Genomic DNA, 16,782 nt, shown 5'->3' with positions numbered 1-16,782 from the left:
AGAGCTAAAATGTGACGTAGTCCATCTAGCATCCCCAAGAGAGTCAAGTGAACTAACTGATAATTAATAGTTAAACATACTCTGAGGATCTGGATACAATTTAGAAAACACTTTGGTTTATTGAGATTTTACCTTTCAAGCCCCATTTATTCTATTTTTTAAACCCTCCATGACTGATTTAGTTTTTAAGGAATAGGACAGGTTGGGTATTAAAGATTTTGGGATCTGTTTGTTGGAGGAAACCTTTGTTTATTTGAGCAATTGCTGTCTAAATATAGTTTACCCAAAACTCACTTTTTTAGATATTTACAAATTGGAGACTTTTTAAGATCTCAATTATGTACATTCCCTATAAGCTCAGATAAGAACTTACTAGATGTAATTTTTAGTCTGACACCTTTTTATAATAGTTCAATATCTAAGTTTTATGGTATGTTACTGGAGACGAGGAATGTTCCTTTAGACAAAATTAAGTATCTCTGGGAACAAGATTTACAGACATCAATATCTGAGGAAACTTGGAGTGAAATTTTTAAACTGGTTAATACTTCATCGCTATGTGCTTGTCATTCCCTCATACAATTTAAGGTGGTACATAGAGCTCATATGACTAAGGATAAGCTATCTTGTTTTTATTCAGATGTATCTCCCTACTGTGACAGATGTAATAATGGAGAAACTTCATTAATTCATATGTTTTGAACTTGCCCAAATCTTGAAAAATATTGGAAGGAAAATTTTCAAACTTTTTCCTTCCTTTTTAAAGTCAGTTTTAAGTCTAACACTCTGATGGCCCTATTTGGTATTGTTGCAGGACAAGATACTAAGTTGATGGTTATCTGATTTACATATTTTGGCCTTTAGCTCTCTTATAGCTCAGAGGACGCTTTTGTTTAAATGGAAAGATGCTCAATGGTTATGTGATGTTATGTCATGTTTAGATTTAGAGAAGATTCGTTGTTCAATTTCTGAATCTCGTCAAGACTTTCAAACGTTGTGGGGACCTTTGAATTATTTTCAAAACCTTCAATTCATTATTTAAACTCAGATGTTGGCTGTTATTAATTTTTATTATATAAGAAGGTATTTACCTTCTTTTCTCCTTAATGAACAGCTTCGGTCTTGGTAGGGGTTAGAATTTTTTCTTTTGTAATAAATTAGTGTAGTTCAATATAACTATTGATTAACTTATATGAATATGACAATAGACAGTAGGTGCAGGCATAGGCCATTCAGCCCTTCTAGCCAGCATCGCCATTCACTGTGATCATGGCTGATCATACACGATCAGTACCCCGTTCCTGCCCTCTCCCCATATCCCTTGATATCGGCTATCTATAAGAGCTCTATCTAACTCTCTCTTGAATGCAACCAGAGACTTGGCCTCCACTGCCTTCTGGGGCAGAGCATTCCACATATCCACCACTCTCTGGGTGAAAAAGTTTTTCCGCATCTCTGTTCTAAATGGCCTACCCCTTATTCTTAAATTGTGGCCTCTAGTTCTGGACTCACCCATCAGCGGGAACATGCTTCCTGCCTCCAGTGTGTCCAATCCCTTAATAATCTTGTATGTTTCAATCAAATCCCCTCTCATCCTTCTAAATTCCAGTGTATACAAGCCCAGTCGCTCCAATCTTTCAAAGTATGACAGTCCCGCCATTCCGGGAATTAACCTTGTGAACCTACGCTGCACTCCCTCAATAGCAAGAATGTCCTTCCTCAAATTTGGAGACCAAAACTGCACACAGTACTCCAGGTGGGGTCTCACCAGGGCCCTGTACAGCTGCAGAAGGACCTCTTTACTCCTATACTCAATTCCTCTTGTTATAAAAGCCAGCATGCCATTAGCTTTATGGGTTGATGTAATTGTTATTATGAACAGATAATAATGCAGCTGGTAGTGTTTTTATCTTTTCTGACCTTGTATATACACTTTCTTGTACTTTGTATTCTTCTATGTAGAAACTAATAAAAATATTGGAAAAGAAAGGAGAAAGGAGGAAGGCAGCAGAAAGAAAATTATAAACCTGTTAGCCTGACCTCAGTGGTTGGGAAGATGTTGGGAGTACTTGGTGACACTGGACAAGATAGGACGAAGTCAGCATGGTTTCCTTAAGGGAAGGTCTTGTCTGATGAATGTGTTGGAATTTTTTGAAGAGATTACACATAGGATAGATAAAGGGGATCTAGTGGATGTTGTATATTTGGACTTAAGAAGGCCTTTGACAAGGTGCCGCACATAAAGCTGCTTACCAAGTTAAGAGCTCATGGTATTACATGGAAGTTACTGGCATGGTTAGAGAATTGGCTGATTGATAGGAGTCAGTGAGTGGGAATAAAAGGATCCTTTTCTGGTTGGCTGCCAGTGAATAGTGGTGTTCCACAGGGGTTGGTGTTGGAACTGATACTTTTTATGTTGTATATCAATGATTTAGATGATGGAATAGATGGCTTTGTTACCAAGTTTACAGATGATATGAAGATTGGTGGAGGAGCAGGTACTGTTGAGGAAACGGATAGGCTGCAGAAGCACTTAGACAGATTAGGAGAATGGGCAAGAAAGTGGCAAATGAAATACAAAGTTGGAAAATGCATGGTCATGCACTTTGGTAGTAGAAGTAAATGTGCTGACTATTTTCTATATGAGGACAAAATCCAAAACTCTGAGATGCAAAGGGAGTGGAGTCCTTGTGCAGAACACCCAAAGGTTAACTTGCAGGTTGAGCCAGTGATGAGGAAGGCAAATGCAATGTTAGCATTCACTTCAGGAGATGTTGAATACAAGAGCAGGGATGTGTTGCTGAGGCTTTATAAGGCACAGGTGAGGCTTCACCCTGAGTATTGTAAACAGTTTTGGGCTCTCATCTAAGAAAAGATGTGCTGGCATTGAAGAGGGTTCAGAGGAGATTCACAAGGATGATTCCAGAAATGAAAGGGTTATCATATGAGAAATGTTTGATGGCCCTGGTCTGTACTCACTGGAATTTAGAAGGAGGAGAGGGAATCTCAGTGAAGCCTTTCGAATGTTGAAAGGCCGAGACAGAGTAGATATGAAAAGAATGTTTCCCATGTTGCGAGAGTCTAGGATAAGAGGGCACAGCCTGTGGATAGAGGGGCATCTATTTAAAACAGAGAAGTGGAGAACTTTCTTCTGCCAGAGGATGGTGGATTTATTACCACAGGCAGCTGTGGAGGCCAAGTTGTTAGGTGTATTTAAGGCAGAGCTTGATCAGTTCTTGATTGGACATGGCATCAAAGGTTATGGAGAGGAGGCTGGGGAGTGGGACAAAGGAGGGGAGAAAAAGATCAACCATGATTGAATGGTGGAGCAGACCTGATGGCCTAATTCTGCTCCTATGTCTTATGGTCTTGTATCCCTTTTCCTCTCAGTCCTGATGTACAGTTTCATCTCCATGTCGATAATTCTTTTCAAGCCACAGATATTCCTCAACCCACTGAGTTTTTCTAGCAGATTGTTGTGTCTAATTATTTATTTCACATGTTCCCATATATTTTATCAGAACTTCTTAAATATTTGCTACAGATAGCTTCTTGATTAAGTCTGACATGTCAATTTAACATAATTGTGTATGCTCAAAATTAATCTCTGTGTTTTCAAAATGTATAACCCGTGCTTACGTTGATGAACTCTCCATTTGAATAGCTCAAGATTCCTATCAGTAATTAACTTTCTCTTAAATGTATTTAATAGCAGTCATAATCACTGGCTCTTAATTCTCCAAGTTATTTCCATATTTAAAATTTCATAGGGATGGATCTGTTCTTTAGTGTACTCCAGCTTGCTGCTTAATTTGTTATTAATTCCCTTAATCTTTTCTGTCCCTGTTACAAATGTGACAATAGCAACATCTCACCCATTAATATCAGTTGCTATGAAGTCAACATTTTGTATTTGCACATGCTTTTGTGGAAATTAGGATGGAATGGCTTGTTAGATAAACTAAAGAGAGTTATATTAAGAGCTAGAAAATAACAAGCAGGAGAATAAGTTTCTTTAAGGATCAGTGGGTCATTCATGTGTGGAGCTACGTACAGGAAATTGAAAAGATCTTAAATGAATATTTTGAATCTGTATTTATAATGGGAAAGGTTATTGAAGTTGGGGAGTTCAGGAAATAATACAGAGATGTCCTGAAACATTAAAACATCCTCATTATAGAACGGGAGGTGCTGGTTGTGTTAACATGCTTAATAGCGGTTGAATCCGCAGGACTTGACAAACGTATTCTTGGACATTATGGGAGGCAAAAGAAGAAATTGCTGGGACACTGGCAGAGGTTTTTGTATCTTAATGGAAGTGATGTTGAGAGACAAGATCCATTTGCATGCAAAAAATCAAGAACTGATTAGGGATCATCAGCATGGCTTTGTGCATGGAAAATCATATCTCATTAATTTCATTGAGTCTTTTGAAGAGATGTCTAAGAGGAATGGCTAGTTCAGGGGATGGGTTTTCGCAAGGCACAGTATGGTAGACAGTTCTGGAAAATTAGATGACATAGAACACAGGGTGAGTGAGCCAACCTGATACAAAGTTAACTTCCTAGAAAAAATCAGAGGGTGGTAATGAAATCTTGTAGTTTTGGAGGCCTGTGACAGGTGATGTGCCATGAGGGTCAGTGCTGGGTCCCCTATTATCATATATATTAATGATTTGGATGAGTATATTGGTGGTATGATATTTGTGATATGGCAAGTATGTGGATAACACCAAAATTAATAGTCTAGTGTACAGTGAAGAAGGTTGTCAAAGCTTACAACAGGATCTAAATTAACTGGAAAAGTGGGCAAAGAAATGGCAGGTGAAATTTAACTCAGACAAGTTCAAAGTGATACTTTTTGGAAATTAAACCAGGGTAGGACATTATACTGTGAATAGCAGGATTCTGGGGAGTGTTGGTAACGAAAGAGTCCCAGGAGTATAAATGAAAATTACCCTGAAAGTCGCGACAGAGGTAAACAAGTTGGAGAAGAAGGAATATGGCACACTTTCTTTCATCAGTCAGGAATTGAGTATGAGATTTGGAGCATTTGTTACTGTTGTACATGGTTAGACAACACTTGCAGTATTGTTTGCAGTTATGGTCGCTGAACTAAAGGAAGGATGTAATTAAGCTAGAGAGGGTGCAGAAATAATTCACAAGTTTGTTGCTGGGACTTGCATTACAATGTGAGACTGGGTAGACTGGGACTGTTTACCCTGGACTGAAGGAAGCTGAGGGGTGACCTTATAGAGATCTATAAAATCATGAGGGTCATTGATGAGGTGGATAGTCACATGCTTTTTATTTGCCAGGATAGGGGAGTCTAAAGCAAGAGGGCATAAGCTTAAGATGAGAGGAAAAAGATTCAAAGAAGACCTAAGAGACAAACTTTTCACACAGAGGATGGTGTATATATGGAATGAGCTTTCAGAGGAAGTGGAAGAGGTGATACAATTACAAATTCTAAAAGACATTAGCATAGGTACATGGATAGGAAAGGTTCAGAAAGATTTGTGCAAAATGTTGGCAAATGCGACATGTTCAGGTAGGCATGGATGAGTTGGGCCAAAGGCCTATTTCCATACTGTTTAACACAATGATTGTGGTGTAGAATTTGTAGTTATAAGGGTGTTCTATGCAGCTATCATAAAAAGTCTGCTTGATTTTTTTTTTATTAGTTTTTCAAAACATCTTACAAATTAAAAACCCCAAATCCCAATGAGGAACATTAATACAGTGCAAAATTAAGCATACAATAACAATATGCTACAAAGGAAGAGAATTTAACAAAAAAGCACCTAAATTAAAGACAAGTAAGCTTAGTATCCTCCCCAAGCCCCACAACACAAGACAAAACAACGACAACTCCAGACCAACCACAACACAATATAGAGAGTATAAGTCAGGACAGTCAAACTCCCAGACTGTGAATACACTTCGCAACAGAGGATAATAATGCCTACTGCCAGAAAAAAAAGGGAGCTGAAAGCAAGGGACCGAAAAGAAGAAAAAAAAACCCTAGTCAAGAGGAAGGTTATGAAAGTACTCGATAAAAGGTCCCCAGACCTTATGGAACTTTAGATCCGAATTAAGAACTGAATAATGAATTTTTTCGAGGTCCAAGCAGGCCATAATGTCGCTAAGCCATTGCGCATGAGTGGGCGGGGCAACATCTCTCCATCTAAGGAAGATCAAGCGTCTAGCCAGGAGAGAGGCAAAGGATAATATTCGGCATTTGGTCGGACCCAGACATAAATTTGTCTCGCCCCAAAAACCGAACAGAGCAATTAAGGGGTTTGGTTCTAGGTGCTGATTCAGAATACACGATAACGTAGTGAAGACATCCTTCCAGAATTTCTCCAAGCTAGGACAGAACCAGTAAATATGGATGAGAGAGGCCACGCCTCTCTTGCATTTATCACAGAGCGGACTGATGTTAGGGTAGAATCGAGATAGTTTAGATTTAGACATATGGGCTCTATGAACAATCTTAAACTGTAAAAGGCAATGGCGAGCACAAAGAGAGGTTGAGTTAACCGATTTGAGAACTGAGTCCCAGCTCTCCTCGGATAAGGAGATATTTAAATCCTGCTCCCAGGCCATTTTAATTTTAGCCACAGGGGCCCGTCGTAAGGCTGCTAGTTTATCTCGGATAATTGATATTAAACCTTTACCTAGTGGATTAATGGAAAGAAATAGGTCCATAGCATTTTTCGCAGGCATTTCAGGAAAATTAGGAATTAAAGGAGCAATAAAGTGTCGGATTTGGAGATATCTGAAAAAATGAGCGTTAGGCAGATTGAACTTAACAGAGAGCTGCTGAAAAGAAGCGAAGCGATTATCAATGAAAAGATCTTCAAAATGTCTAATGCCCTTCCTATACCAAACATGGAATGCTGAATCGTACTTAGTTGGTAAAAAAAAAAGTTATTATGTGCGACAGGGCTGGAAACAGAAAACCCCTGGAAACCATAGCATTTCCTGAACTGAGCCCATATACGCAAAGTGTGTCTAACAAGAGGATTAGCTATTGATCTGGGCAGACTACTAGGGAGTGCAGAGCCAAGAAGTGCAGAGATAGATAATTCTTTAGTGGAGCTCAACTCCATTGCCACCCAGTTAGGGCACTCGGGTTGGCCGTGGAAGAAAGACCAAAAGGTAGCACAACGTATATTAGCTGCCCAATAATATAAACGAAAGTTAGGTAAAGCCATGCCACCCTCTTTTTTAGATTTTTGGAGATGGATTTTATTAATTCTAGAGCGCTTATTCTGCCACAGATATGACAAAATAATGGAGTCTAAGGAATCAAAAAAAGATTTAGGAATAAAAATTGGGATAGATTGAAATAAGTATAAAAATTTGGGGAGAACATACATTTTAACAACATTAATACGACCTACCAAGGACATAGATAGAGGTGACCATTGTACCAGACTCGGTTTTATAGCATATGAAAGATTGGCAAAGTTTTCACGAAAGAGATCTTTAAACTTCCTTGTGACTGTAATTCCAAGATAAGTAAATTGATTATGGACTACTTTAAAAGGGAGATCAAGAAATGTTAGTTCTTGTGCTTCTTTATTAATTGGGAAAAGTTCACTCTTATGTAAATTAAGTTTATAGCCAGAGATCTGGCTAAACTGGTCAAGAAGTGAAAATATTAGAGGCAAGGATGTAGACAGATTTGAGAGAAAGAGTAATAAGTCATCAGCATAGAGAGAAACTTTATGCTCAACACCCCCTCTCCAAATCCCGGTCAATTCAGGACAGTTTCGAAATGCTATCGCCAGAGGTTCTATAGCCAAATCAAAGAGAAAGGGACTTAAGGGGCATCCCTGACGGGTGCCACGTTTGAGATTAAATACTTGGGATTTCTGAAAATTAGTTAAAACAGAAGCAGTAGGACACAGGTACAGCAATTGGATCCAAGAGATGAAACTTTGGCCAAGGTCAAATTTTTCTAAGACTGCAAAGAGGTAGTTCCACTCTATACGATCAAATGCTTTCTCCGCATCGAGGGAAATAACACATTCAGGAATCCCAGTTGGAGGTGAGTATAAGATATTAAATAAACGCCGAATGTTAAAAAAAGGGAGACGGTTTTTAATAAAGCCTGTTTGGTCATCAGAGATAATGGAGGGAATAACGGTTTCTAATCTATGAGCCAAAACTTTAGCTAAGGTCTTTACATCAACATTGAGCAGAGAGATCGGCCTATACGAGGAACACTCTGTTGGGTCTTTGCCCTTTTTTAAAAGAAGAATAATAGATGCCTCATTGAAAGAGGGTGGCAATTTGCCGTAATTAAACGAGTCAGATAATACTGAAAGTAACTGAGGAGAAAGAAGTGAAGAGAATGATTTATAAAATTCTACAGGGAACCCATCAGGTCCAGGAGATTTCCCTGAGGACAGTGCAGAAATTGCAAAAGATATTTCTTCTGATGATATAGGCGCATTGAGTTTGGCTTTGAAATCAGATGAAAGTGAGGGGATATTCAGATTCTGTAAAAATTGATGAACAGAGATATTGTCATTCAGAGATTCAGAGGAATAAAGCCGAGAATAAAAGTTTTTAAATGTGTCATTAATTTCTAAATGATCCGATGTAAAGTCTCCATTCTCCTTCCGGATCTTTGTAATATGTTGTTTGGCTTTGGAACGCCTCAGCTGATTGGCTAGGAATTTACCAGACTTATCCCCATGAATGTAAAAGCGACTCTTGCTTTCGAGAAGTTGGCATTCGACAGGTTGAGTGGACAGAAGGTTAAATTTAGTTTGGAGTTCAACGCGCTTCTTGTATAATTCAGGGTTCTTAGTTTGGGCATATATTTGATCCAATTCTTTAATCTGGTTAATGAGGTCTAATCGATCTGCATGGGATCTTCTGTTGAGATTTGCTGTGTAAGAGATTATTTGACCCCTCAGATATGCTTTCATGGCATCCCAGACAATCTGGGATGGCACTTCAGGTGATGTATTAGTGTTCAAATAAAAGGTTATCTGATCCTTAATAACTTTTTAAAAATCATCATCCGATAATAAAGTTGAATCAAACCGCCAGTGTTTATTCCTCTGAGGGAGACCAGGAAAGTTCAGAGAGAGAGTAATTGGGGCATGGTCAGAAATCAGTATACTCTGATAGTCACAAGAGTGGGCAAATGGAATAAGTTGGTTATTGAGTAAGAAATAGTCAATTCTAGTGAAGGTATGGTGAACATGTGAGAAAAAAGAATAATCTCTCTCCGTAGGATGAAGGAAACGCCATATATCAGAGATACCAAAATTAGAGAGAAACAATTGGATAGCTAAGGCAGATTTAGTAGGTGATCTGGTAACAGAGGACGATCGATCCAGATTAGGATCCAACCAACAGTTGAAGTCACCACCCAGTATAAGAGAGTATGAGTTTAAGTCTGGTAGTGAGGAAAAAAACCATTCAAAAAAGTTAACATCATCAAAGTTGGGGGCATACAGGTTTGCTAGTGCAACTTTAGTGTTATATAGTTTACCAGAAACAATAATAAAACGGCCATTTGTATCAGATATTTTATTATGGAATTCAAAAGGAATATTTGAGTTAATAAGAATGGAGACTCCCCTAGCTTTAGCGGCAAAGGATGAATGAAAATGCTGACCCGCCCACTTTGACAGAAGCCGGGAGTTATCAAAACAACAAATATGAGTTTCTTGAAGGAAAGCAATGTCAGCTTTGAGTTGTTTGATATGTGAGAATACCTTCCTCCTTTCAACAGGGTGATTCAATCCCTTTACATTCCAGCTCACGAATTTAAGTGCACTAGCCATTATCAATTACTAATGCATAAAAGTGTTACGTTCCCCGTAACTGGGTGACTTACCAGCAAAGATAGAGAGGTCCGCTGAAGTCTGATGGTACTATTTTCAAACATTTTTATTTATAAAGGGGCACAAATGTATGGTTAATACAAAACATTCAGATCATATACGTCATCAATACTCAATCTAAAGCACAGGTATAGTAATAATCAATCAGAAATAAGCTCTATCATTGTCTAGGGGATAATACTGAGTCCACTGGGAATATAAAAGTCACTCATAAATCTGCAGGCTTTTCCGTTTTGGAACCGCTGGCATTTCACGTGTTGGAGAGAGAGATTGGTGAGAGAAAAGGGAACACTTGCCCATTGTCTTTGCGAAGCAAATCCCTGTTGTTAGTTAAAAACGGTTTTTCCTTTGGTTTCAGCCACAGACTCCCGATCCGGAATCTAACGCACGTGGCTTCCTTCAAAATGGCTTCCCGCTCCGACGGGAAGCGCTATCGTGTCTTCTTAGCGTGTCTCCTTGGTGCGTCTGAGGGGCCGCCTCGGCAGCCCACCTTTTTATCCGGACTTGCAGGGTTGTAGCTGTCAATCAGGGTGGGGTGTGGCAATCTTTCCCCATCACCCAGCCCACGTTGCCCTGAGGGTTTGCACGTAGTCCAGTCCCCATTTCACAAAGGTGTCTCCAAGAGACAATGGCTATGTCCATGGCTTTTGTCTGGCTGAGAGGCCAGACCACATTCCAAACCTTTAGGCTTCTCTCTCTCTTGCGATTCTCACAAAGGAGGGGGCTGGGGTCATAACAAAAGGCAGCAGGTATATAAAAAGTCAAGCAGTACAATAGCAGTCTGGGAGCAGAGATGTAAACATAGATTCGTAAAATCAAAACATATACATGTCCTGAGCAATAAAGAGAAACAATAAATACAGTGAGTGATGTTGGAACTGGAAAATCCACACAACCCAAAACTAGACGGCTACCAAAACAAGTAGCTAGCTCTACCAAAAAAATTAACCCAAATACAACTTCCAGATCTGTGTCATTAACAGCAGTTCCGTATAAATACTATAGCAAATAGTAACTAGTTTATGCACTAGAAAGCATAACTACAGATTGGAACACCTTCTGCAGAAATATGAAACTTAATACAGAGAAAATCGGAAGAAAACCAAAACTAACCTACCCGCAAAAAATTTTAGAAGAATAAAGTAAGAGAAAGGGGAAAAAAAGTTAAAAAAAAAGGAGAGGAAGGGGAAAATTATAAATTCAAGACGAGTAGTTATCAACCATTTACAGAGAGGAGAGAAAAAGATTCAGAGATTAGAAAAAAGGGGTGAAGAAAAGAAAAAAAATAAATATGAAAAAAGGAAAAATAAATCAGCAATTAAACTGTGAACCAACAAACAGGGAGGCCTTCACTAAAGACTTCAAACCTCCAAAACAAGTTAGAGTCAGTTGTAGAACTCTGTAGATAAAGTTATACAAGAATAAAAATAGATTACACACACACCAAATCCAGGGAGAGATTGTCAACAGCCCTTAGAGTTTCAATGAATAATGTCTGAGTGATTCAAGTAATGTCTGAGTCCAGAAAAAGTAATTTTACTACGAGAAGTACTTATCCACCATTTTAGGAGGTCTGATCGGGTTCTGAAGATGACTGGATAGCCGGAAGACTTGCCACAAATGCTTCAGCTTCCTTCACTGATTTGAACCACTTGTATTTTCCAGTATTAAGCTTGATTCGTAGATCAGCAGGAGTATGAAGAGAGGGTTTAAAACCACGATCAAAAAGCACTTTAATTGCACCTTTAAACAGCGCGCATCTTTAAGGTCTGGGGTGCAAAATCTTCCACAAAGTGAATGGTTGTATCCTGGAAAGTAAAAGAACCTCTGTGACGTGCCTCCACAATCAGACTGTGTTTTACCTGGTATTGATGGAAGCACAAGATTACTGGTCGCGGGCGGGAGCCCAGAATTCCGGGGGGAACGTAGACCCTGTGTGCCCGTTCGAGCTCAGGCGGGTTCGGAAGCAAATCTTTCCCGAATATCTCACAGAGAAACTCGGTGAAAAACTTCACTGTTGATCTCTGTTCGGTGGCCTCTGGCAATCCAAGAATTCTAAGATTGCAGTGTCTGCTGCGATTTTCGAGATCCACCATTTTGGAAAGGAGTTTGTTACATTTTTCCTCTAAGCTGGAACAGAGAGTCTCCAAGTATCGAACACGACTTTCTAAATGTTCAGAAGTCGAATCGATGCGAGATAAGTGTTCAGCATGTTTGTCCACTTTATCGTTGATCCAATCCAGTTTGTCTTCCAACTGTTTGAAAGCGGTTTTGAATTCCTTTAAAATTTCGTCTCGGAGCTGTCCGAGCGCAGCCAGGGTCTCGTCTGAGAGAGCTGTAGCTTCCTTTTTCCCGGATTTAGAACTCTTGCTAGACATTGTAAGTTAGATGTGTTCACAGGCAAGTAAGAGATACCGAAAAAGTTCCTAACTAAGGTTTAAAAAATGGAGACATTTAGTGCAAAGTTAGCGACAGTAACGGAACAAAAGTTCAGAGCAGCTAAGCAATCGCCATCTTACCGGAAGTCAAAAGTCTGCTTGATATTATTAAATCTTTTTCAGCCTAACAGATGATGGAATTGATAGCTTTGTGGCCGAGGCTGTGAACAATTAAAAGATAGGTGGAGGGACGGGCAGTGTTGAGAAGGTATCAGTTTTTGGCTCCATATCTAAGAAAGGATGTGCTGGCATTTGAGAAGCTCCAAAGGATTAACTTATGATGAGTGTTTGATGGCTCTGGGCCTATACTCACTAGAGTTTAGAAAAACGAGGGGAATTTTTTTGAAACCTCCCAAATATTTGAAAGGTCTGGATGGAGTGGCTTTCATTAGTGGGAGATTCTAGGACCGGAAGGCACAGCCTCAGAGTAGAAGGATTTCACTTTAGAACGAAGATGCGGAGCAACTTCTTTCGCCAGAAAGTGTTGAATTGAGCATTGGTTGATAGGTTTTTGATTAGTCGGGGGTACATAGCATAAGGATTATTCCTAAGATTACAACAAAAGTGGTTCTACTTTTGGAGACAAGAACATTTCCAAGTCACTGACTATCCCTTGGAGTACAGTTAAGTCAATCATCAAGAAATTGGAAGAATATGGCACAGCTGTAAATCTGCCTCGAGCAAACCGTCCTCAAAAACTGAGTGACTGTGCATGAAGGAGGCTAGTGAAAGAGGCAACCAAAAGACCTATGACAACTCTGGAGGAGTTACAAGCTTCAATGGTTGAGATGGGAGAGACTGTGTATACAGCAACTGTTGCCCGGGTGCCTCACCAGTCACTGCTTTTTGGGAGAGTGGCAAAGAGAAAGCCACTGTTGAAAAACACTCAAATGAAATCCGGCTAAAATTTCCCAGAAAACACTGAGGTCAGCTGGAGGAAGGTCCTATGGTCTGATGAAACCAAAATTGAGCTTTTTGGCCATTAGCACATCATCAAGAACACACCTTCTCTACCGTGATGCATGGTGGTGGCTGAGGCATGCTTCACTGCAGCTGGCCCTGGAATGCTTGTGAAGGTAGAGAATAAAATGAATGCAGCAAAATACAGAGGAATTCTGGAGGAAAACCTGATGCAGTGTGCAAGAGAACTGCGACTTGGCAGAAGATTTGTTTTCCAGCAAGGCAATGAACCCAAGCATAAGGCCAAAGCTACACAGGAATGGCTTAAAAACAACTAAGTTAATGGGTTGGGAAAATCAGAGTCCAGACCTCAATTCAATTGAGAATTTATGGCTGGACTTGAAAAGGGCTGTTCACTCATGATCCCCTTGCAATCTGACAGTTCTTGAGCAGCTTTGTAAAGAAGAATGGGGAAACCTTGCAGTGTACAGATGTACAAAGCTGATAGAGACTTATCCACACAGACTCAAGGCTGTAATTGCTGCCAAAGGTGCATCCACTGAATACTGATTTGAAGGGGGTGAATACTTAAGCAATCAATTATTTTGCATTTTATATTTGTAATTAATTTAGATCACTTTGTAGAGATCTGTTTTCACTTTAACAAGAAAGAGTCTTCTTCTGTTGATCTGTGCCAAAAAGCCAAATTAAATCCACTGTGATTCAATGTTGTAAAACAATAAAACATGAATGTTTCCAAGGGGGGTTGTGAATACTTTTTATAGGCACTGTATTCTCCTATGTCTTACATTCTTATGACTTTGACGTAAAAATCTTAGATACAGGATTTAGCAATAAGGCTTTAAAATCTGACTTTTGGTTGGTTCTTCTTGTGTACAACTGGCTCTATGGCACTGGAGCCTCATTTTCCAGTTTCTGATTATTAAACGTGAGAGAGAGAGATAATAGCTCTTAGTTCATACATATATATACACAACTGAATTTGCTTCACATTATAAAACAAAGTATATTTTGTCAAAGATCTGTGGAATTTTGAGTTCCTATAAAATAAGAACTTGTATTCAAACTTTTAGGAGCATGAAGTGTGTTTATTCACTTTGACTTGCTTTCTTAACCTTAAGTGATAAACTAAATGAACTTCGGCGACAGAAGGAGAAACTTGAAGAGAAGATAATGGATCAATATAAGTTCTATGAGCCTTCACCCCCTCGAAGGTATGAACAAAATATATTTACAGTGATTTCAAAATGTATGATTCAAATGAAATCTTACCTTGTAAATAAAAGTTTTAGTTATGCATGTGAAAATTATACAATGAAATCTTAAGCTTGTTAATATTTACCTTACACTTCTAATTATACACACAGTTTGTTTGAAAGAATAGCCAAAATGCAACTTCTTTTCATTTTAATATTTATCAAATGCAGAGAGTGTCCTGCTAATATTTTTAACTCTTTTCTAATTTGGATCTCTGTTGATGATAGCTGGATAAGTAGTGATGTGTTCCTTTATTCCAGAAGGGGCAATTGGATTGCCATAAAGATGAAAAAGTTAATGAAACACAAAAAGGAAGGCAACAGAGAACGTATTAAATCTCTCACGGGCACTCCAACTAGGTCAGAATCAAGTGATGGATTTCTTCAACTGCCTCAGCATGATAGTCAAGATAGCTCTTCTGTTGGATCGAACTCTCTTGATGAAGGTCATTCAGCTAAGAAAAGCAGCAGTGAGTACCACTAAATTTCTTTTTTTGCTTTATAACAAGATTCATTTCACACATACATTGACAAACAAAACTGGTGTGCTGATTTCAAAAAATCAACATCTTACTTTGAGTCTATTTTGTCCATTTTTAAAAACTATAATTTCAGGGTCAAAGCTGTTAGAAATTAGATTGTAAATTGGTAATTATTTATTGTTTATAAAGTCCTGTTTGAAGCACTTATATTATCAATACATTTAATAAAAATTTAATATTAAACTTCTAAATAGTTTTGTTTATGCCACTTTAATTTTGAAGATATTTGATCATGATCTCTGTCTCAAATCCATAAGAGAAGAACCCCATACATAAAAGCAATTCCATTCAGTCAACTATACACCATTCATTTAACATGTGTGTAGTATAATCAGCTGAAACTTAGCAAGCATGTATATTTCTGTCTTCAGTTTCAGCATTTGTTAACTTCCACCTGTTTTCCCTCTTTCTTTGTTTTCATTTCCCAATTTCCTTTATATCCCATGCTCTGAAATAAAAGTGGCCACGCTGAAAAGGCTGCCTTTTATGAGGAACAGACCGAAGGATAAAGACAAAATGAAGGCCTTCTACCGTCGCTCTATGTGTAAGACCCTCTAAAACTTAAGATTCTCAAGTGGCTGCATTTTCATCATTTAACCAATTCCTTGCAATTCCCTTTGTATAGCACTTCGTTTATTCTTTCATTTAACACTATATATCTTGGGTTCCATTTCTATCATTGTCATTAAATGTTGCATTAATTTGTACATAGGAAGTATACTATAAATGTTTTTGTATTTTAAATTAACCAGCATGCATCATAAGGAAATGATAAGAACTTAGGTTCTTTTATAAGGAGATTTAAGAAAGCTGATGTAAGCAGTTTTTTTTAAAAACTGCAAAATTTTTAAGTTTGGCAAATTTATGCAAATTTAGGATGCTCTACAACATGAAATATTAAGATTTTAATTTGTACAAAATTATCGTATTTAAGAATCTTTAAATGAAATTTAAGTTTTGAGTACAGGAGTTACAGCTGCACAAGATGTTGGTAAGATTTCACTTGGAATCTTACTTGTATACTGTTCTCGTCACTTAGCTATAGGAAGAATGTTATTAAATTGGAAGGAGTGCAGGATAAATTATTAAGGATGTTGTCAGCACTGGAGGACTAGAGTTCTGGCAGATTGAATGGCCTGTGGCTGTTTTCCCTGGAGCATAGTTGGCAGAGGAGTAACCATGTAGAGGTTTATTAAAACATGAGGACCACCAGTTCTTCACCTACCTTTTTTCTTAGGGTAGGGGACCCTAAAACTAGAGAGTCTGATTCTGTGCTATATAACTGTATGACTCTAAAATCATCCAAGGAATGAACAATAGGACAATATTATGCTTTGAGTGATATATTTAAATGATGCCAACTCCAAAATAACTTTTAAGCTTTCACCTCTCCTAACTTTGCTCCTAATAGATTTACAGATATTTTAATTTTTGCAGGATAGTGGACCAGAATTTGCACCCAGTATTAATCTAACATTGAATGTCCTTTACGCAACAATTACTAGTGGCTAAAAATCTGATCCTGTACCCACCAGTGTCTAGCACATGTAAATAAGGCAAAAACTATGTGTCGTTTTATCCAGCCAGGTAGAAATTCTTTAATCAGGCATGGTGCCTTAGCCAGAAATTATTTTTCACTAATACATCCACCACAAAATCCAGGGGATTAAGCTATCAAAATTTTGAGTTTAATTGGAGAGTGTTGTACTGTTGCATTGTCACTTTAAGACCATAAGATCAAAAAATATAGA

General features: G+C 38.4%; 1 protein-coding gene across 18 annotated transcripts in view; it reads left to right on the top strand.

The window, feature by feature from the left end:
- The window catches only part of LOC140730487 (girdin-like), a 282,300-nt gene that overhangs the window by 223,083 nt on the left and 42,435 nt on the right, over positions 1–16,782 (top strand). For all 18 annotated transcript variants that reach the window (XM_073050988.1, XM_073050990.1, XM_073050989.1 and 15 more), the window contains exons 24-26: positions 14,355–14,447; positions 14,751–14,959; positions 15,492–15,575. In XM_073050988.1, the coding sequence (XP_072907089.1) occupies positions 14,355–14,447; positions 14,751–14,959; positions 15,492–15,575 (386 nt within the window). The remainder of the gene's footprint in view (positions 1–14,354; positions 14,448–14,750; positions 14,960–15,491; positions 15,576–16,782) is intronic.

This window comes from Hemitrygon akajei, chromosome 7, assembly GCF_048418815.1.
Source record: "Hemitrygon akajei chromosome 7, sHemAka1.3, whole genome shotgun sequence".
NCBI classification, from domain to species: domain Eukaryota; kingdom Metazoa; phylum Chordata; class Chondrichthyes; order Myliobatiformes; family Dasyatidae; genus Hemitrygon; species Hemitrygon akajei.
This window is presented reverse-complemented; position numbering and strand designations above follow the sequence as displayed.